Source organism: Rattus norvegicus, chromosome 1, assembly GCF_021556685.1.
Source record: "Rattus norvegicus strain SHRSP/BbbUtx chromosome 1, alternate assembly SHRSP_T2T, whole genome shotgun sequence".
Taxonomy (NCBI): Eukaryota; Metazoa; Chordata; class Mammalia; order Rodentia; family Muridae; genus Rattus; species Rattus norvegicus.
Genome location: NC_141534.1, coordinates 197,101,403 through 197,120,914, shown reverse-complemented (window position 1 = coordinate 197,120,914; position 19,512 = coordinate 197,101,403). Strand labels below are relative to the sequence as shown.

Here is a 19,512-nt window from a genome sequence, read left to right as displayed (position 1 = left end):
CCTAAATAACTGTATTTATATGTAAATGAATCAGACTCATTAGGACTTAATAAGAACCTGATAATGTATTAAACTTGAGTTATGGGACTGATGTACAATTTAACTTACCTTAACAATGTCAGCTTTATGTTTTTCTAGAACTTGCAGAGTTTGGGCAGTATTGGAATCGATCACTACCACAAGCGAATGGCATCCATACGCAATTAAACCTTGCCAGCCCCTGGCAAAACAACGGTGTTAAAATGTAAATATAAAACAAAGTAACTCAACTTTCCTCTTGCCTATCATAAACGAATCTAGTTCATATGTACCATTATTCGTAGTAATATTTAAAAATGAAAGGCTTGTGATATTGTTCCATTTACATAAAGCCCTAGCTGAAGGATTATCTACGCAGAGCTCTGATGTGCAAGCCCATCTGGGCTGTCTTTTTTTATGCACATGTTGTCTTATTCAGCGTCCAATAACATTTATTTTGATAACAACAGAGAATCCGCAATGTGCCTACGATACGTGACTAGTCTTAGTCCTTTCAGCCAGATAAATAGGTAAATACAAGAGGGCTCAGCCTCCGTACCAATATTCCTAGCACCAAAACAGCCATAGAATTTGCTTCACATGGTTAGTGCCAGAATTTGGGTGTTCTTTTACTTTGGAAAGAGATCAGGCTGTGGAGAGGCCCTGCTTCACAGGAACCAGTAAAGAAAAAGGTGGGAACAGGTGACAGGTCAGAGTCTAGGGCATTGGTGAATGGATCTCAGTGAAAAAGAGGAGTATGCATGAATGAGAAAAAGTCGGAACCAGAAAGAGATAAGGAGACAGGGAATGGAGAGAAGCCCTCCCCAGTGCAGGCTGGAGAAAAGGAAATGGTGAAGAGTAAAGGAATGAGATGCGGAGAAAGAACAAAGGACAGAAACTGTGTCTGCACGGAGGAACTGCCCACTTGGGGCATTTGCGACTTAAACGACAACAAAAAATGTCTCAGTTAAAAGAAAATCTGCGAGGTGTGGGAGGCTGGCCGCGGACTCGGCGAGGGAAACCGGAAGCCCCGTGTTCTTTCCCCGTCCCCTCGCGAAGTGCGCCCAAGACCGGCTGCCGGAAGCACTGCCCTCACCAGTCCACCGCCGCCTTGTTGTGCGCGTTGAGAGCCCCGGTGAGGGTGCGCGCTGACACTTTGAAGTTCACGGTGTAGGGTAACATCGCGGCGGCGCCCCGGCCCTCCCCACCGCCAGGCAGGAAGCGACACGCGCAGCTCTTCCGTTCCAAAGTCCGGGTAGCTGCGTCCGCGCCACAGTCAGGTTCCGTGGGATCCCAGGTTCCTCCTTCCAAGAGTCCGTCCTCTCTCCAGGATCTAGGACTTCTAGGTTCCTCCCTCTCCAAAGTTCCGAGACTCAAGCGAGCCCAGGGAGTGCAGGTTGAAGCTACACATGGTAGAGCAGTTCAGCTACAGCCGCATCTGCTTTCTTCCTTGTGGGAGAAAGATGGCTGAAAATCGTGCAAACAAAACAATAAAAGTCCTAGTTTGCCTTTCTGCTTTTGATTTGTTAATTTAGGGCAACTGCCACTGCCATCCACTGTTTGCTGTAGAAATAAGGAACATGTACATGAAGACACTGTGTCTGTCTACTCACTAATGTTTGTTCCCTTTTTTCTGTATGATAGCTATCCTGGCTACTGTGATTTGCATAAGTAGCTCCCAAAGGATCATGTATTAAAAACTCGATTTTAAGGACCCGCTGGTAGGTTTTACATCACTAGGAGGAGTGCCCGGGTTGGAGTAGGAGATGCTGTTGAAGGGAATTGTTGGATCCAGGTCTTTTCCTCCTTATTTTTCTGGCCCCAACCAGGAAGCGAAAGGTTCTACCATCTTGCCGTGCACTGTGAGGCAGGGTACACTGCCTCACAGTAGCCTCAAGAGCAATGGGGCAAACCAGGCATGGATTAGAAGCTCCAAGACTTGTCCTATAGAGGCTGGGTATCTCAGATGCTTGTTTCAGATTTGGAGATCTGGCCAACACACTAGTGAAGGGAAGAAAACATTCTGGCCGAAGTGTTGATTTGTATCTCCTCAGTGAGTAAAGATACTGTGTGTCTTTTAGCAGTTGATTAGCCATTTGTAACTATTTCTAAAACTACGCTATTGGGATATTTTAGCTCATTTTGTCTTTTCACCTCTGAGCTATAAATATTTGTTTAATATAAATTGAAGGTCCTTTTCCTATATACTTAATGTATATAAATCTTATATACATAAAATATGTATTATATAAGCATATACTATATAAATATATTTTATAATATTATAATATATAATAAAACACAATATAGTATAGAAATTATGTATTATATAATATAAATACATACTATATTTTGTATAAGAATTATATTAAAATATTTATATATAAGATTTATATTAAAAAACACTCTCATTCTATAGGTGGCTACATGGACCTTGAGTCACTTGGCTAAGCAAATATTCCCAGCAAAGTCTAAGACTGAAGTCAAAAGGACTCAAGTGTGGTGTCCAGCACCAAAGCTGGACAGCTCAAACCACCTGTAACTCCAGCTTCCAGGGATGACATGTCCCTTTCTAGACCCTTGGGCTCCTACACATGGACATACCCTCACACAAACACAAAATTAAAGTAAACCTTAGATAATAATGAAATGAAACAAAGGGAAATTTTGTGAGTTGTACTTTTGATATACTTTACTATATATATGCAGATTTCATTTTTATTTCTATTCATTGAAACAGCATAATATGATGACTCTTGGCACCCTGCTGATAGTCTCAATCAATGCTTGCATATGTAAAAATCAGCATGACCATCAGACTTTTTCATTCTCTTCAAGGCACTCATGGGATGTCTAAGGGCTTTCACTGTGACTTTGAGAAGCATCGTTAACTCCATTAAACCTCTGTGCTCTGGTTTTTAAAAGAGACATCCCTCACCATCCTGAGCATTAGAATATTTGACTTTCAGTTGACAGTGTTGTTTGGGTGAGTTTGGAGGTCTGGCCTGGCTGGAGGAAGTGTGTCACTGGGGACAGGTTTTGAAGGTTTAAAGACTTACACCATTTCAAGGTTGTCTTCTCTGCTTTCTGCTTGTGGTTTGAGATGTGAGCTCTCACATGTTCCTCCATCCTGCCTGCTGCCATAATTCCCTGCATTGATGGACACTTATCCCTCCAGAACTGTAAGTCCAGATAAACTCTGTCTTTTATAAGTGCCTTGATCGTGGTGTTCTGTCACGGGGATAGAAACGGTACTAATACAATCTCTTTCCCCCATTATTGTGGCAGAGAGAAGGTTTAAATTAGATCATATATTTACAAAGCCTTAACATGACTCTTAGCTTTCTATAATTTGTTTATTTACTGATAGACATAAAACAAGGCCTGCTGTTTTCAGTGACAGCCCTGTGTCCTCTAAGATATCATTTAAGCCAAGAAAGACCCTTTCTTTTGAAGGTGTGGCTTGCAAGAGGAGAATTGATAAGGATTTGAAAGAAAGTGGAGTCAAATTTGCTTGTGAGTCACCAAGATGCAAACACCACAGCAGCCAGCTTTATAATGAGGGCTACCAGATCCTTTCAGTGAATACAGGAGAAAATCAGCAGTAGTGAAAATAATTATTGGCCTACAAGGGAAATCTCTCTACCATCTGTCTGTCTGTCTGCCTATCTGTCTATCTATCCATATCCGTATGTGTATCTCTTCTCCCTCACTCTCTCCCCTTCCTTTCCCCTTCCCCCTCCCTCTTCCCTTCCTTATGTCTTCTCCCCTTCCTTTCACCCTTCCCTCTCTTTTCCTCTTCCCTTCTTTTCCCCTCCCTCTCTCTATATATCTCTTTATCTCTCTTCTTCTCATCTTCTTCCTCTCCCAGGCTGACCCAGAACCCACTGTGTTGTTCAGACTGGCCCAGAACTCACTATGGAGCTCTAGGCTGGCCTCTAACTTATGTCAGTTCTCCTGTCACAACCCCCTTCTAAGTATTTGTCACAGGAAGTTTGTTTTTATTCAGTACACTGGGAGTGGACCAGGGAAAGAGGTTTCCTCGGCAGTATTGGACAGGAGCAGTGACTTAGGCTGCCCTGACTTATGCAGATGGCCTTTTGAAATAGAAGGAATCATATAGCTAAATTAGGGGTGTGTGTGTGTGTTCCTCGGGATTGAACCAAGGACTCTGAATACATATGAGGCAAATGCTGTCCTTGGTCTAACACACATTCCAAGATCTTTTTGTTGACTTTTTGGAGCAGACCCTCCCTCTGTAGCCCAGGTTCGTGATTATAGCTACCATGCTAAGCTCCAACATTGTTTTAAAATGGAAAATTATGTCCCTAATTATCATTTGTCACATTCTTTATATGATAATTATTTATATTTTCCCAGTTATTGTACAGATAAAGATATAGTGTGCATAGTTTTGTGATGTGTATCTTCTTAATCTTTTCCTCTCAACATTCCTTCATAATCATAGTTATCATAAGTCTTCATTGGAATGACTTAATAATTTTTAAAGATTTATTTTATTTTTAAGTGTTTGTATACATGCAGTGGCCTCAGGGGCCAGAAAAGGGCATCAGATCCCTTGGAACTAGAGTCGTAGACAGTTGCGAGCTGCCGTGTGGGTGCCGAGTAGTGAACCCAGGTCCTCTGACTCATATCTCTCCAGTCCAATGATGGAGACTTTTCAAAATATAAAGTATGATGTAGCTCAGGTAGGGGTGTGTGCTGTGTGTGTGTGTGTGTGTGTGTGTGCGCGCGCATTTATGTCTGCATATGTTTTTTGTTTCACAGTTAAATTTTTGTAAATTTAAAACAAGTAAATGCTTATTGTATACAAATCTTGAAATTTCACAAATGGATAAACACCCAAAGTTGTTTTTTAAGTGTCTTATACCTTGAGAAATGCACGTACAATGTTTTTATGAAATCAGGGGAATATTTATCATTTCTTACTCTTTCCCTGCAGGAATCTGGTGTAATCATTCCTAATCTTCCTTCATTATTCCCCTCTATCTTTTGTATTACAGAGATATAATGTTTTAATGGGAAGATGCAAGGCTTTCACAGATTCACCGACGCAGGGTCAGGCTACCGCTGCATCCCACAGTGTTCTGTGTGATAACGTGTCTGATGGTGAGATAGGTACTGACTACAGAAAATAAAGGGAAGCTGGCCTTTCTGGAGGCCTGGGCAATTTGCAGCCTGGAGTAGAGCCAGGCCTGGAAGGCATTATCCATCTTCTCTCTAACTCTGTCTCTTCTGCCTGCTCTCACATGGGGGCTCCCCACAGTGTATGCCTCTCACAGAATCTACCCCCAACATCTCGGAGCCTTTAGGGGACCTGATACTCCAGCCCTACTATGTCTTCCACAGTCTTTGCTGCTAGCACTGAGCTGGACATCTGGGTGACTCCTTGGCTCTCCACCAGACTTATGTGTCTGGCTCACAACACAGGGGCAGGTGACTGCCAAGTACACCAATTACTGAGGATTTGGCTCTGGCTGTTTAAGATGCTCTTTTGAGGTAAAGTGAATTGCCCAGGTGTTTTCAGCAGGATGAATCAATGGACAAATACCTGAATTTGCCGTGTGCCAAGTTCCTCATGTTTGTTTCATTAAGGCAGAGGGTTTAAATAGAAATTAGAAAATGAAAACAGAAATTAATTTTCCACATTCATAAAAGAATGTGGCACTAATGGAAATTAATTCCCCATGAGAATCAAGCTTAAATCTTCCTTATGGTTTGGTTTTTTGTTTGTCTGTTTTGTATTTGTTTGTTTGTTTGTGTGTGTGTGTGTGTGTGTGTGTGTGTGTGTGTGTGTGTGTATAAAAGGGGAAAATACTAAAATTCTTGCATCATAGCAGGAAAGGGTGATTTGAGTAAGAATACTATTTATTGAGAAGCAGTGTGCTGAAGGGAAAATTTCAGTTATGATTGCACATTACATATATATCATGTATAACATGTATGCACTTTATATGTTGTAGATGTTATGTGTGCATATAGGTAAAAATCACCAGTGTGAATCACAAATCCAAACCAATCTTCCTCTGGAGTGGTTTAGTTCCTCCTATAACTTGTGGTGCTGGCAAGATGGCAGCTCTGGAGTAGAGGATGTCAGTCACTGCTGAGAATCCCAGAAGAGCGGGCCAAGAGAGCAGCCCTTGTGGAAGACATGTGTGTTGCCAACGACGACAAAAGACACTCTTGCTCTGCTCTGTCCAGCCCCTCTGAGCAGTCTTCACGTGGAAATCTGCTCCCTGCAGAGGATATTGGGATTGAAGAATGTGATTCGGGCTCATTAACCCACAGCGCTGGGTAGTAAGTGCCTTAGTACAAACCTTGCTGTTTTGAGGCAGTGATAATTAGCAGCAATTTTTAGGCTGTGAGGGGATTGCCTGTCACTGAGCAGTATCCATTCTTCCATAACAGAGAGTTCTAGGGGTAGAAGGCATTTATCTCTGAAAACCACGGAGACTCCCTAGGCTCTGCTCAGAGTTGTCTCCTGAGCACTACCTTTCTCCTTTACCCCGCCCCTCCTCACCCATATCACACATATCTATGGGGCATTGACTGGGTGTAGCATGAGACCCATCTGTAGTTCATGTGCCTGACAGCTTTTGATGTGGACATAGTCAAGGAGCAAGCAAATATAAAGAGGTACCTACATGCCTTTCCCCTGACCCTCCTCCAAATTCATCTTAGGATTCCTGCACCCATTGTCTCCCAGATGCTAGCAAGAAATGGTGTCAACACGTCTATGGGAGCCTCAGACAAAACCAGATTTGAACTTCTATTAACCATCACCTACCAAGTCTCCCCCCCAATCCCCATCAGTGTGCTCAAATCTTCTATCAGTCTCTCAGAACTTGTCTGAAGGAAGAGTTCTCCCAGGAGACTTGATACCTGCTAGAGTTGGGTTTTCCTGAAGCAGATACTGAGCTGAGGTTGGGAATTCCAACTATTTGTCAGAAATATTATGAAAGGGAATCAGTATTAGACAGAGGTAGGAGCTGAACAGACCTAGGGTATTGGTTAATTTTCTTGTTACTGTGACAAAACACCAAAAGCAACTTAAGGAAGGGTTTGCTTGGTTCCTAGTTTGAGGTGGTGCTGTCTGCTCTGGTGGGGGAGGCATGCAGATGAGTGCTTGAGGCAGCTGGTCACACTGCATCTACAATCCAGGAAGAGGAAGAGGAAGAAGGAGAAGGGGAAGGGGAAGGGGAAGGGAAAGAGGAAGAAGAAGAAGAAGAAGAAGAAGAAGAAGAAGAAGAAGAAGAAGAAGAAGGAGGAGGAGGAGGAGGAGGAGGAGGAGGAGGAGGAGGAGGAGGAGGAGGAGGAGGAGGAGGAGGAAGAGGAGGAAGAGGAGGAAGAGGAGGAAGAGGAGGAGGGGAAGGGGAAGGGGAAGGGAAAGAGGAAGAAGAAGAAGAAGAAGAAGGAGGAGGAGGAGGAGGAGGAGGAGGAGGGGAAGGGGAAGGGGAAGGGAAAGAGGAAGAAGGAGGAGGAGGAGGAGGAGGAGGAGGAGGAGGAGGAGGAGGAGGGAGAAAGAGAGGGAGGGAGAGACAAACTGAGACAGAGACCCTGGTGCTCATTTCACTCCCATATATACTGTTAGGGAATCCAGCCCATGGAATGGTTGTCCTGACATTCATGGGGCAGGCGTCTTCTCAGCCCAATTAAACACCTCTAAAAACATCTTCACAGATACACCCAGAGATTTGTCCCTTAGGTGATCAAAGCTAGAGGTTGCTATGGGAATCCAGGTAACCAAGTCTATTGACATTGTTCATGTACATATGTGTGTGTGTGTGTGTGTGTGTGTGTGTGTGTGTGTGTGTGTGTACTGTGTGTGTATACTCCAACACACACTGTTGGAGAAAGAAAGATGATCTGGGGACAACTTTCATGAGCAATTCTCTAAGGCTCAGAGTTTTATGTCTGTCATCCGATAGAATTCTTATGGTTCATAGTAAAGGGTTAATGACTCAGGTGGACAGAGAATCTCTGGACAGGGAAGCTGACTTTACTGATAACCCCTGTGGAAGCTTCTGATCAGGGAATCCACTTACCAACCCTACTGTACAGTTCCCACTCTGAGGAAACTATGGCCCTTCAGTTGTTCTGATTAAGACCTGTTCTGCTTCTGGAGATGCCTGTCTGCTTTCTTTAATTTCTGTGTTGCCGCCATCATTCTAACCAATCTAAACCAGACAGACAAATAACATATTTATTCTCTTCACAGGCCACAGAGTTACTCTTTTCTCTCACGGCATCTCATAGCAAAGCTGAGAGCCCTGATAAAATAGTTCTTCTCTCACTTCCCTATCTCCCAAAGCAGCCAGTCTTATAATCCTACATTTGAAACTATTCATACAAAAAATCACCCAGAGTGTTTGTGTGTGTTTGCTTTCTCCTACCGAGATGATAAAGACTGTGATCCAAAGCAATGAGGAGAGGGAAGGGTTTATTTGGCTTCTATGTATGTTTCCTAGTCCACCGCTAAGGAAATCCAAGCGGGAACTCAGTGAAGCCGTGTAGGAACCTGGAGGCAGGAACTGAAGCAGAGGCCATCGGTGGGTGGGCATGTGACTTGTTTCTCATGGCTTACTCAGCCTGTTTTCTTATAGATCCCAGGATGACCTGCCCATGGTAGGGCACCACCCACTGTGGGCTGGGCCCTCCCACATCAATCATTAATCAAGAAAGTTCCCCACAAACTGGCAATTCCTTTATCAACATTTCCTCTTCCCAGGTGGCCGTAGCTTGTAACAGGCTGGCAAACACTAAGTGCTACAGTGCTTTTACAGACTGGGTTGTGAAGATGGATTTGTGCTCTGTGTGCGAAACCCCATCTGTATGTTCTTAGCATCCGTCCATGTGTAGGGAGGCATTTCTGGGTAAAGGGCAGGTACAGGTAGTATGATCATGTGACCCGCAGAGACCTGCAGCTCCCAGGACACAAACAGGAAGCTGGTCTCTGGGATCCTAGGACTCAAAGTCACCATCTGTGTCATGGGGATGGTGAGTCCCTAGGGAAGGCACTGCAGACTGAACATCCGTGAAAGGCTCTTTCAAGGACCATCCACTTCAGCATAGCTTTGGACTCTGGGCTTGTGCTTAAGAGATTGCCAATGTGGCTGGAATAATAGCTTTACCCTAGCAACTCTAGAGAAATTATTGTTGTTATAATTGCTTCTAACTCTTGTGTAAGAACTTGCAAAAGGCTTCAGAGTCCCTTTATGCAGGAAAAATAAGAGCTGGCTCGCTAACAGGCATTCGAGAATTACTGACTCAGAACTAAAGGAAGACTCATTCTGATAAGAAAATAAACAAAGTCATAACCGAGGATCGTTATGGAAATCGAGGAAGAGATGCTGCTGCCCATAGTGGTATTAGCATCACATGGCCCTTGCTGTCCCCAGTGGCTTAGAGAATAACTCATTTCAGCGTTAACAACCTGAGCAGGCAGGTCATACTGTTCTCCCTTCACAGATGAGGAAACCAAGGCACGGATGCTCGCTCACACTCACACTCACACTCACACTCACACTCACACTCAGGCACACAGCTACCTGTACAGTCTCAGTTGTCATTTTGCCTAGTGGAGGCCTTTACCTACTTTTGGTGAAAATGTCCCATGGAAACCTCTCTCTCTCTCTCTCTCTCTCTCTCTCTCTCTCTCTCTCTCTCTCTCACACACACACACACACACAGTATCTAATTGTCACTATTTTCTTGAGGCTTCAAACTCCCTACCTCCCAGTTACAGAGTTTTGTGAGTTGATGTATGAATCAGGCCTAGACTAACCAGTATACTACACTGTGATGGTTCATGCAAATTGTCAACGTGACAGGACCTGGAATCACTTTGGAGACAGCTTTGGGTATATCTATGAGAGGCTTTCTATATTGTGTAAACTGAGGTGGGAAGACGCCCCCTTAATATGGGTGGCGCTGATCCGAGGGCTTAGTTCTCAGACTGAACTGTGAATTAGTTGAATGTTGGCACTCACGGCTCCCTATTTCCTGACTGTGGACACAGTTCGATCAGGTGCTTCTCACTCCTGTTTGCAGAACTCCGCCGCCATGAGGGACTGTACCTCAACCTTTGAGGCAAACTGAATCTTCCTTCCCCTGAGCTGCTTTTGTCCTGCATTCTGTCACAGCAACAAGCAAAGTAGCCATCGCGCTAACCAAGCTGGCTGCAGTGACTAGTCGGCATGGCCACAGACGGCATGGCCACTAAGCTAAGCATTTACATTAAGAAGTTAAAAGGTTTCTTGGGGGCTTACCTCAAAGCTGGGAGAATGTAATCCTGCAAGAAAAGGCAGCCTGGAAGTGGTCACTTCAGAGAGGAGAGCTTCTCAGAGACAGGCTTGGCCTGATGACGTCATTGATGCCGTCATTCATTTCCACTACCGGGGACTTGTCACACTCAAAAAAATAAATCCAGTGAGCTCTTTTTGCATTATTTTTTTGTAAGCCTGTTCAATAATTCACAGCAGCTAAAATTAGAAGTTCTAGCACTCCTAACAGGACCCTTGGATTCACTTGCATCGCTTGCTAATTTATTTCCTTTATCACTAATCTACTTTTTACTCCCCTGTACCAGACATGGACTCACACAGCATGTGACTTTTGAGATTGGCTTCTTTCATTAGCACATTTGTGGAGGTTTATCCACACGGCCTATGTCAATATTCCACTTACAGTTTGTGTCCAAATTGCACTGTACTGAATGGCTGCATGACATTTGCTTACCCATCTACTTTTCTATTGTTTAAAGGCCTACTTCATGTATCAGTGTATAAACGCGTGTGCCACACGCGTGCTCATACCACCTGTGCGTATACCACAAAGCTAATGGAAGTCAGGGGACAACTGCCTCCACTGTGGGTTCCAGTGACTGAGCTCAGAGCCCCAGATGTGCATGGCTTTTAACCACAAAACCATCCTGATGGCCCCTTCATTTATTGACGGAAGTTTTTTTTTTTTTTTTTTTTTTTTGACGGAAGTTTTAAAGACTTGAAAGATTTATTTTCCCCAAACTGATTACATCTTGATATATTTCACTTACTAGAGTATGAGAATTGAAGTTTCTCTTTCACATTCTCAACTCTTGTTATCTTCTTCTTTTCATTATAATCCTATTAGGGGGCATGGAATAATATGATATTATTATATATGATTATGAATCATATGAATATATGATTAATTTGCAAAATTTCCTCCCACTCCATGACATCTTTCCACCGACTTGATAAGACCCTTGGTCTTGTTGGAATTCAGCTCATCTGCTTTTATTCCATCTCTTTTATGCCAAGCCAACTTTTAATTTTCAGGATAAATTGAACTTGGCCATGGTAAGTAATTCTATTACGTGTTTCCATTTGCTAAACGTCTATTGTTGACAAGTTCACATTTAAACACACGAAATATATTGGTTAGTAGTTTTCTCTTCTTATAAGGTCACATTTTAATGGGAGGGAAACATTGGTCTCTGGAGGTGATTTGGGAAGTGTCCAACCTTTTTTATTTGGGAGACTTGGCCTTGATTCTTTTTTTTTTTTTTTTTATTAACTTGAGTATTTCTTATATACATTTCGAGTGTTATTCCCTTTCCCGGTTTCCGGGCAAACATCCCCCTCCCCCCTCCCCTTCCTTATGGGTGTTCCCCTCCCAACCCTCCCCCCATTGCCGCCCTCCCCCCATAGACTAGTTCACTGGGGGTTCAGTCTTAGCAGGACCCAGGGCTTCCCCTTCCACTGGTGCTCTTACTAGGATATTCATTGCTACCTATGGGGTCAGAGTCCAGGGTCAGTCCATGTATAGTCTTTAGGTAGTGGCTTAGTCCCTGGAAGCTCTGGTTGCTTGGCATTGTTGTACTTTTGGGGTCTCGAGCCCCTTCAAGCTCTTCCAGTTCTTTCTCTGATTCCTTCAATAGGGGACCTATTCTCAGTTCAGTGGTTTGCTGCTGGCATTCGCCTCTATATTTGCTGTATTCTGGCTGTGTCTCTCAGGAGCGATCTACATCCGGCTCCTGTCGGTCTGCACTTCTTTGCTTCATCCATCTTGTCTAATTGGGTGGCTGTATATGTATGGGCCACATGTGGGGCAGGCTCTGAATGGGTGTTCCTTCAGTCTCTGTTTTAATCTTTGCCTCTCCCTTCCCTGCCAAGGGTATTCTTTTTCCTCATTTAAAGAAGGAGTGAAGCATTCACATTTTGATCATCCGTCTTGAGTTTCGTTTGTTCTAGGGATCTAGGGTAATTCAAGCATTTGGGCTAATAGCCACTTATCAATGAGTGCATACCATGTATGTCTTTCTGTGATTGGGTTAGCTCACTCAGGATGATATTTTCCAGTTCCAACCATTTGCCTACGAATTTCATAAACTCGTTGTTTTTGATAGCTGAGTAATATTCCATTGTGTAGATGTACCACATTTTCTGTATCCATTCCTCTGTTGAAGGGCATCTGGGTTCTTTCCAGCTTCTGGCTATTATAAATAAGGCTGCTATGAACATAGTGGAGCACATGTCTTTGTTATATGTTGGGGCATCTTTTGGGTATATGCCCGAGAGAGGTATAGCTGGGTCCTCAGGTAGTTCAATGTCCAATTTTCTGAGGAACCTCCAGACTGATTTCCAGAATAGTTGTACCAGTCTGCAATCCCACCAACAATGGGGGAGTGTTCCTCTTTCTCCACATCCTCACCAGCATCTGCTGTCACCTGAGTTTTTTATCTTAGCCATTCTCACTGGTGTGAGGTGAAATCTCAGGGTTGTTTTGATTTGCATTTCCCTTATGACTAAAGATGTTGAACATTTCTTTAGGTGTTTCTCAGCCATTCGGCATTCCTCAGCTGTGAATTCTTTGTTTAGCTCTGAACCCCATTTTTTAATAGGGTTATTTGTTTCCCTGCGGTCTAACTTCTTGAGTTCTTTGTATATTTTGGATATAAGGCCTCTATCTGTTGTAGGATTGGTAAAGATCTTTTCCCAATCTGTTGGTTGCCGTTTTGTCCTAACCACAGTGTCCTTTGCCTTACAGAAGCTTTGCAGTTTTATGAGATCCCATTTGTCGATTCTTGATCTTAGAGCATAAGCCATTGGTGTTTTGTTCAGGAAATTTTTTCCAGTGCCCATGTGTTCCAGATGTTTCCCTAGTTTTTCTTCTATTAGTTTGAGTGTGTCTGGTTTGATGTGGAGGTCCTTGATCCACTTGGACTTAAGCTTTGTACAGGGTGATAAGCATGGATCGATCTGCATTCTTCTACATGTTGCCCTCCAGTTGAACCAGCACCATTTGCTGAAAATGCTATCTTTTTTCCATTGGATGGTTTTGGCTCCTTTGTCAAAAATCAAGTGACCATAGGTGTGTGGGTTCATTTCTGCGTCTTCAATTCTATTCCATTGGTCTATCTGTCTGTCCCTGTACCAATACCATGCAGTTTTTATCACTATTGCTCTGTAATACTGCTTGAGTTCAGGGATAGTGATTCCCCCTGAAGTCCTTTTATTGTTGAGGATAGCTTTAGCTATCCTGGGTTTTTTGTTATTCCAGATGAATTTGCAAATTGTTCTGTCTAACTCTTTGAAGAATTGGATTGGTATTTTGATGGGGATTGCATTGAATCTGTAGATTGCTTTTGGTAAAATGGCCATTTTTACTATATTAATCCTGCCAATCCATGAGCATGGGAGATCTTTCCATCTTCTGAGGTCTTCTTCAATTTCTTTCCTCAGTGTCTTGAAGTTCTTATTGTACAGATCTTTTACTTGCTTGGTTAAAGTCACACCGAGGTACTTTATATTATTTGGGTCTATTATGAAGGGTGTCGTTTCCCTAATTTCTTTCTCGGCTTGTTTCTCTTTTGTATAGAGGAAGGCAACTGATTTATTTGAGTTAATTTTATACCCAGCCACTTTGCTGAAGTTGTTTATCAGCTTTAGTAGTTCTCTGGTGGAACTTTTGGGATCACTTAAATATACTATCATGTCATCTGCAAATAGTGATATTTTGACCTCTTCTTTTCCGATCTGTATCCCTTTGATCTCCTTTTGTTGTCTGATTGCTCTGGCTAGAACTTCAAGAACTATATTGAATAAGTAGGGAGAGAGTGGGCAGCCTTGTCTAGTCCCTGATTTTAGTGGGATTGCTTCAAGTTTCTCTCCATTTAGTTTAATGTTAGCAACTGGTTTGCTGTATATGGCTTTTACTATGTTTAGGTATGGGCCTTGAATTCCTATTCTTTCCAGGACTTTTATCATGAAGGGGTGTTGAATTTTGTCAAAAGCTTTCTCAGCATCTAATGAAATGATCATGTGGTTCTGTTCTTTCAGTTTGTTTATATAATGGATCACGTTGATGGTTTTCCGTATATTAAACCATCCCTGCATGCCTGGGATGAAGCCTACTTGATCATGGTGGATGATTGTTTTGATGTGCTCTTGAATTCGGTTTGCCAGAATTTTATTGAGTATTTTTGCGTCGATATTCATAAGGGAAATTGGTCTGAAGTTCTCTTTCTTTGTTGTGTCTTTGTGTGGTTTAGGTATAAGAGTAATTGTGGCTTCGTAGAAGGAATTCGGTAGGGCTCCATCTGTTTCAATTTTGTGGAATAGTTTGGATAATATTGGTATGAGGTCTTCTATGAAGGTTTGATAGAATTCTGCACTAAACCCGTCTGGACCTGGGCTCTTTTTGGTTGGGAGACCTTTAATGACTGCTTCTATTTCCTTAGGAGTTATGGGGTTGTTTAACTGGTTTATCTGTTCCTGATTTAACTTCGATACCTGGTATCTGTCTAGGAAATTGTCCATTTCCTGAAGATTTTCAAATTTTGTTGAATATAGGTTTTTATAGTAAGATCTGATGATTTTTTGAATTTCTTCTGAATCTGTAGTTATGTCTCCCTTTTCATTTCTGATTTTGTTAATTTGGACGCACTCTCTGTGTCCTCTCGTTAGTCTGGCTAAGGGTTTATCTATCTTGTTGATTTTCTCAAAGAACCAACTTTTGGTTCTGTTGATTCTTTCTATGGTCCTTTTTGTTTCTACTTGGTTGATTTCAGCTCTGAGTTTGATTATTTCCTGCCTTCTACTCCTCCTGGGTGTATTTGCTTCTTTTTGTTCTAGAGCTTTTAGGTGTGCTGTCAAGCTGCTGACATATGCTCCTTCCTGTTTCTTTCTGCAGGCACTCAGCGCTATGAGTTTTCCTCTTAGCACAGCTTTCATTGTGTCCCATAAGTTTGGGTATGTTGTATCTTCATTTTCATTAAATTCTAAAAAGTTTTTAATTTCTTTCTTTATTTCTTCCTTGACCAGGTTATCATTGAGTAGAGCATTGTTCAATTTCCACGTATATGTGGGCATTCTTCCCTTATTGTTATTGAAGACCAGTTTTAGGCCGTGGTGGTCCGATAGCACGCATGGGATTATTTCTATCTTTCTGTACTTGTTGAGGCCCGTTTTTTGACCAATTATATGGTCAATTTTGGAGAAAGTGCCATGAGGAGCTGAGAAGAAGGTATATCCTTTTGCTTTAGGATAGAATGTTCTATAAATATCTGTTAAGTCCATTTGGCTCATGACTTCTCTTAGTCTGTCGACATCACTGTTTAATTTCTGTTTCCATGATCTGTCCATTGATGAGAGTGGGGTGTTGAAATCTCCCACTATTATTGTGTGAGGTGCAATGTGTGTTTTGAGCTTTAGTAAGGTTTCTTTTATGTATGTAGGTGCCCTTGTATTTGGGGCATAGATATTTAGGATTGAGAGTTCATCTTGGTGGATTTTTCCTTTGATGAATATGAAGCGTCCTTCCTTATCTTTTTTGATGACTTTTAGTTGGAAATTGATTTTATTTGATATTAGAATGGCTACTCCAGCTTGCTTCTTCTGACCATTTGCTTGGAAAGTTGTTTTCCAGCCTTTCACTCTGAGGTAGTGTCTGTCTTTGTCTCTGAGGTGTGTTTCCTGTAGGCAGCAGAATGCAGGGTCCTCGTTGCGTATCCAGTTTGTTAATCTATGTCTTTTTATTGGGGAGTTGAGGCCATTGATATTGAGAGATATTAAGGAATAGTGATTATTGTTTCCCTTTATATTCATATTTGGATGTGAGGTTATGTTTGTGTGCTTTCATTCTCTTTGTTTTGTTGCCAAGACGATTAGTTTCTTGCTTCTTCTAGGGTATAGCTTGCCTCCTTATGTTGGGCTTTACCCTTTATTATCCTTTGTAGTGCTGGATTTGTAGAAAGATATTGTGTAAATTTGGTTTTGTCATGGAATATCTTGGTTTCTCCATCAATGTTAATTGAGAGTTTTGCTGGATACAGTAACCTGGGCTGGCATTTGTGTTCTCTTAGGGTCTGTATGACATCAGTCCAGGATCTTCTGGCCTTCATAGTTTCTGGCGAGAAGTCTGGTGTGATTCTGATAGGTCTCCCTTTATATGTTACTTGACCTTTTTCCCTTACTGCTTTTAATATTCTTTCTTTATTTTGTGCGTTTGGTGTTTTGACAATTATGTGACGGGAGGTGTTTCTTTTCTGGTCCAATCTATTTGGAGTTCTGTAGGCTTCTTGTATGTCTATGGGTATCTCTTTTTTTAGGTTAGGGAAGTTTTCTTCTATGATTTTGTTGAAGATATTTACTGGTCCTTTGAGCTGGGAGTCTTCACTCTCTTCTATACCTATTATCCTTAGGTTTGATCTTCTCATTGAGTCCTGGATTTCCTGTATGTTTTGGACCAGTAGCTTTTTCCGCTTTACATTATCTTTGACAGTTGAGTCAATGATTTCTATGGAATCTTCTGCTCCTGAGATTCTCTCTTCCATCTCTTGTATTCTGTTGGTGAAGCTTGTATCTACAGCTCCTTGTCTCTTCTTTTGGTTTTCTATATCCAGGGTTGTTTCCATGTGTTCTTTCTTGATTGCTTCTATTTCCATTTTTAATTCCTTCAACTGTTTGATTGTGTTTTCCTGGAATTCTTTCAGGGATTTTTTCGATTCCTCTCTGTAGGCTTCTACTTGTTTATTAATGTTTTCCTGTGTTTCCCTAAGTGTGTTCATGTCTTTCTTGAAGTCCTCCAGCATCATGATCAAATATGATTTTGAAACTAGATCTTGCTTTTCTGGTGTGTTTGAATATTCCATGTTTGTTTTGGTGGGAGAATTGGGCTCCGATGATGGCATGTAGTCTTGGTTTCTGTTGCTTGGGTTCCTGCACTTGCCTCTCGCCATCAGATTATCTCTAGTGTTACTTTGTTCTGCTATTTCTGACAGTGGCTAGACTGTCCTATAAGCCTGTGTGTCAGGAGTGCTGTAGACCTGTTTTCCTCTCTTTCAGCCAGTTATGGGGACAGAGTGTTCTGCTTTCGGGCGTGTAGTTTTTCCTCTCTACAGGTCTTCAGCTGTTCCTGTGGGCCTGTGTCTTGAGTTCACCAGGCAGCTTTCTTGCAGCAGAAAATTTGGTCTTACCTGTGGTCCCGAGGCTCAGGTTCGCTCGTGGGGTGCTGCCCAGGGGCTCTCTGCAGCGGCAGCAACCAGGAAGACCTGTGCTGCCCCTTCCGGGAGCTTCAGTGCACCAGGGTTCCAGATGGTCTTTGGCTTTTTCCTCTGGCGTCCGAGATGTGTGTGCAGGGAGCAGTCTCTTCTGGTTTCCCAGGCTTGTCTGCCTCTCTGAAGGTTTAGCTCTCCCTCCCACGGGATTTGGGTGCAGAGAACTCGGCCTTGATTCTTTAAATGTTTAATAGGGTCACCACCATGGCTCTTCAGCCTTGAGTTTTCCTTCTAGGAAGATCTGGTGTGTAAGTAGTCTGTGCTTGTTATTGACCTCTTCAGATTTTCTATCTCTTCTTGAGTCAGTTTTCTTTGGTGGTGTTTATATAAAAGGGTTGGGCAGTAGCTCAGTCTTTCCTGTCCTGCCTTATACCATGGAAGGGCACAGTATAAACCACTTACCACATATCGACACTTTTAATCTTGTACATTTCAGCTCCCAGAAGAAGGAGGAATGCATTCCTGTTCTTTATAACTTTTCCAGACTCAGACATTTTGTTACAGCAGCATAAAACTGACTAAGCCTGCCCACTTCTCTCCACTCTCTCTAGTGGTTTCCAGTCGGTGACTGGGAATGTACTGTTATTTTTCAAGGGCGCTGAGTGACTAGATAGCAGAAAGCAATTAGGACAGTCCTTATCCAATTCAACTGTATTTCTTCAGTAAACGGGGCAGCATGCTATAAGACTTCGTTTAGTCCCCAGGCGGATGAAAAGAGGCATCAATGTTGTTTCTCAAAACTACTGAAAAAGTACAGAAGCCTGAATTTACCTGTGCAGTTTTTTTGTTTTGTTTTGTTTTTTAACTAACATCCCCCTGTTTGGTATTTTTCAAAACATTCCTGAAATTGAATATGTCATGATTGATGATTTGATATAGTTTAATTGGCAGCATTTTACTGACATAAAATTATGATGCATGTTAGATTAACCGTTACTTGAGTCTACAGATTCACTTTTTGCAACATTTATCTTGAGGTAAATTTTCTTCTTTTATACATGAGTAAATGTCAAGTATCTGTCTCAGAGATAAAGACAGCCACTGAAGGATCTGAAGGGAGAGACAGTGGGAATCTGAGTCAGGCTAACGGCCAGCAAACATGGGCAGGGACTGTCACTGTGCCTCCTTCCCTTTATGTGAGGCAACACATCAACACTGGACTTACCCAGGCTGCCTGAGTTCCATCCCCTGCTCTTTCCCTCATCTGCAGGATCTTTCACTAATCATAAAATCTGCAAAATTAAGATTACAATAGCAATCCTAGTCCAGTAAAGATTAAGTAAGATGGTCTTTCTAAGACATAGGGCACAGTTCGCTGAAATTATTCTAATTGCCACACTTGCATTACCAAGCAACATTTCATTTCGGTAAGGTAGTGTTTTCAATTTCTTTGAATCCTTTTCGAAGGATTCTCAGAGGAAGTCTCCATTGCTTATGAGTGGCTCCTCTGATTCTATCACTATCCTTGTTGATGAGGAGGCAGGGACGAGAGTGGTGCCAGAGACAGACTCTAAAGTGAAACAAGAGTCTCAGAGGGCGGTGAGACCAGATGTCTTACGTCAAAACCGGGACATGATGAAAGGAGACGTCATTTACAACTACTCCATGACAACAGACATCACCTGGGCACAAGTCCAGGCCCCTCCCATTCCCACTCCCACGGTCCAGAATGGCAGAAATAATCGAATGCTGCAAGCAAGATTGGCACTGTGTCACACACATACACACACACACACACACACACACACACACACACACACACACACAGCCTAAAGATGCCCAACCTTCAGGAATTGGCCCACAGAGTAGATGTCAAAGGCTCTCTAGTGTCTTCTGGCCTCCTCGTAGCTGACCCTAGCACTGCCATCTGTTGGTGTCAGGCTCACCTGGAGGCTTTTGCTTTACAGACACATTTGCTGTTGCATTTGAAAATT

At 42.5% G+C, this 19,512-nt stretch overlaps 1 protein-coding gene across 2 annotated transcripts in view; it reads right to left on the bottom strand.

Annotated features, from left to right (window-relative positions):
• Nucleotides 1–1,246, bottom strand: part of Wdr11 (WD repeat domain 11) — a 45,305-nt gene extending 44,059 nt beyond the window's left edge. The window contains exons 1-2 of one of the 2 annotated variants that reach the window (XM_087560227.1): nucleotides 1,115–1,246; nucleotides 109–220 (exon numbers count right to left, since the gene is read on the bottom strand). In XM_087560227.1, coding sequence (XP_087416353.1) covers nucleotides 109–220; nucleotides 1,115–1,200 — 198 coding nt within the window. In that variant the 5' untranslated portion in view covers nucleotides 1,201–1,246. 2 annotated transcript variants of the gene reach the window in all.
• Nucleotides 1,247–19,512: the final 18,266 nt, after the last annotated feature.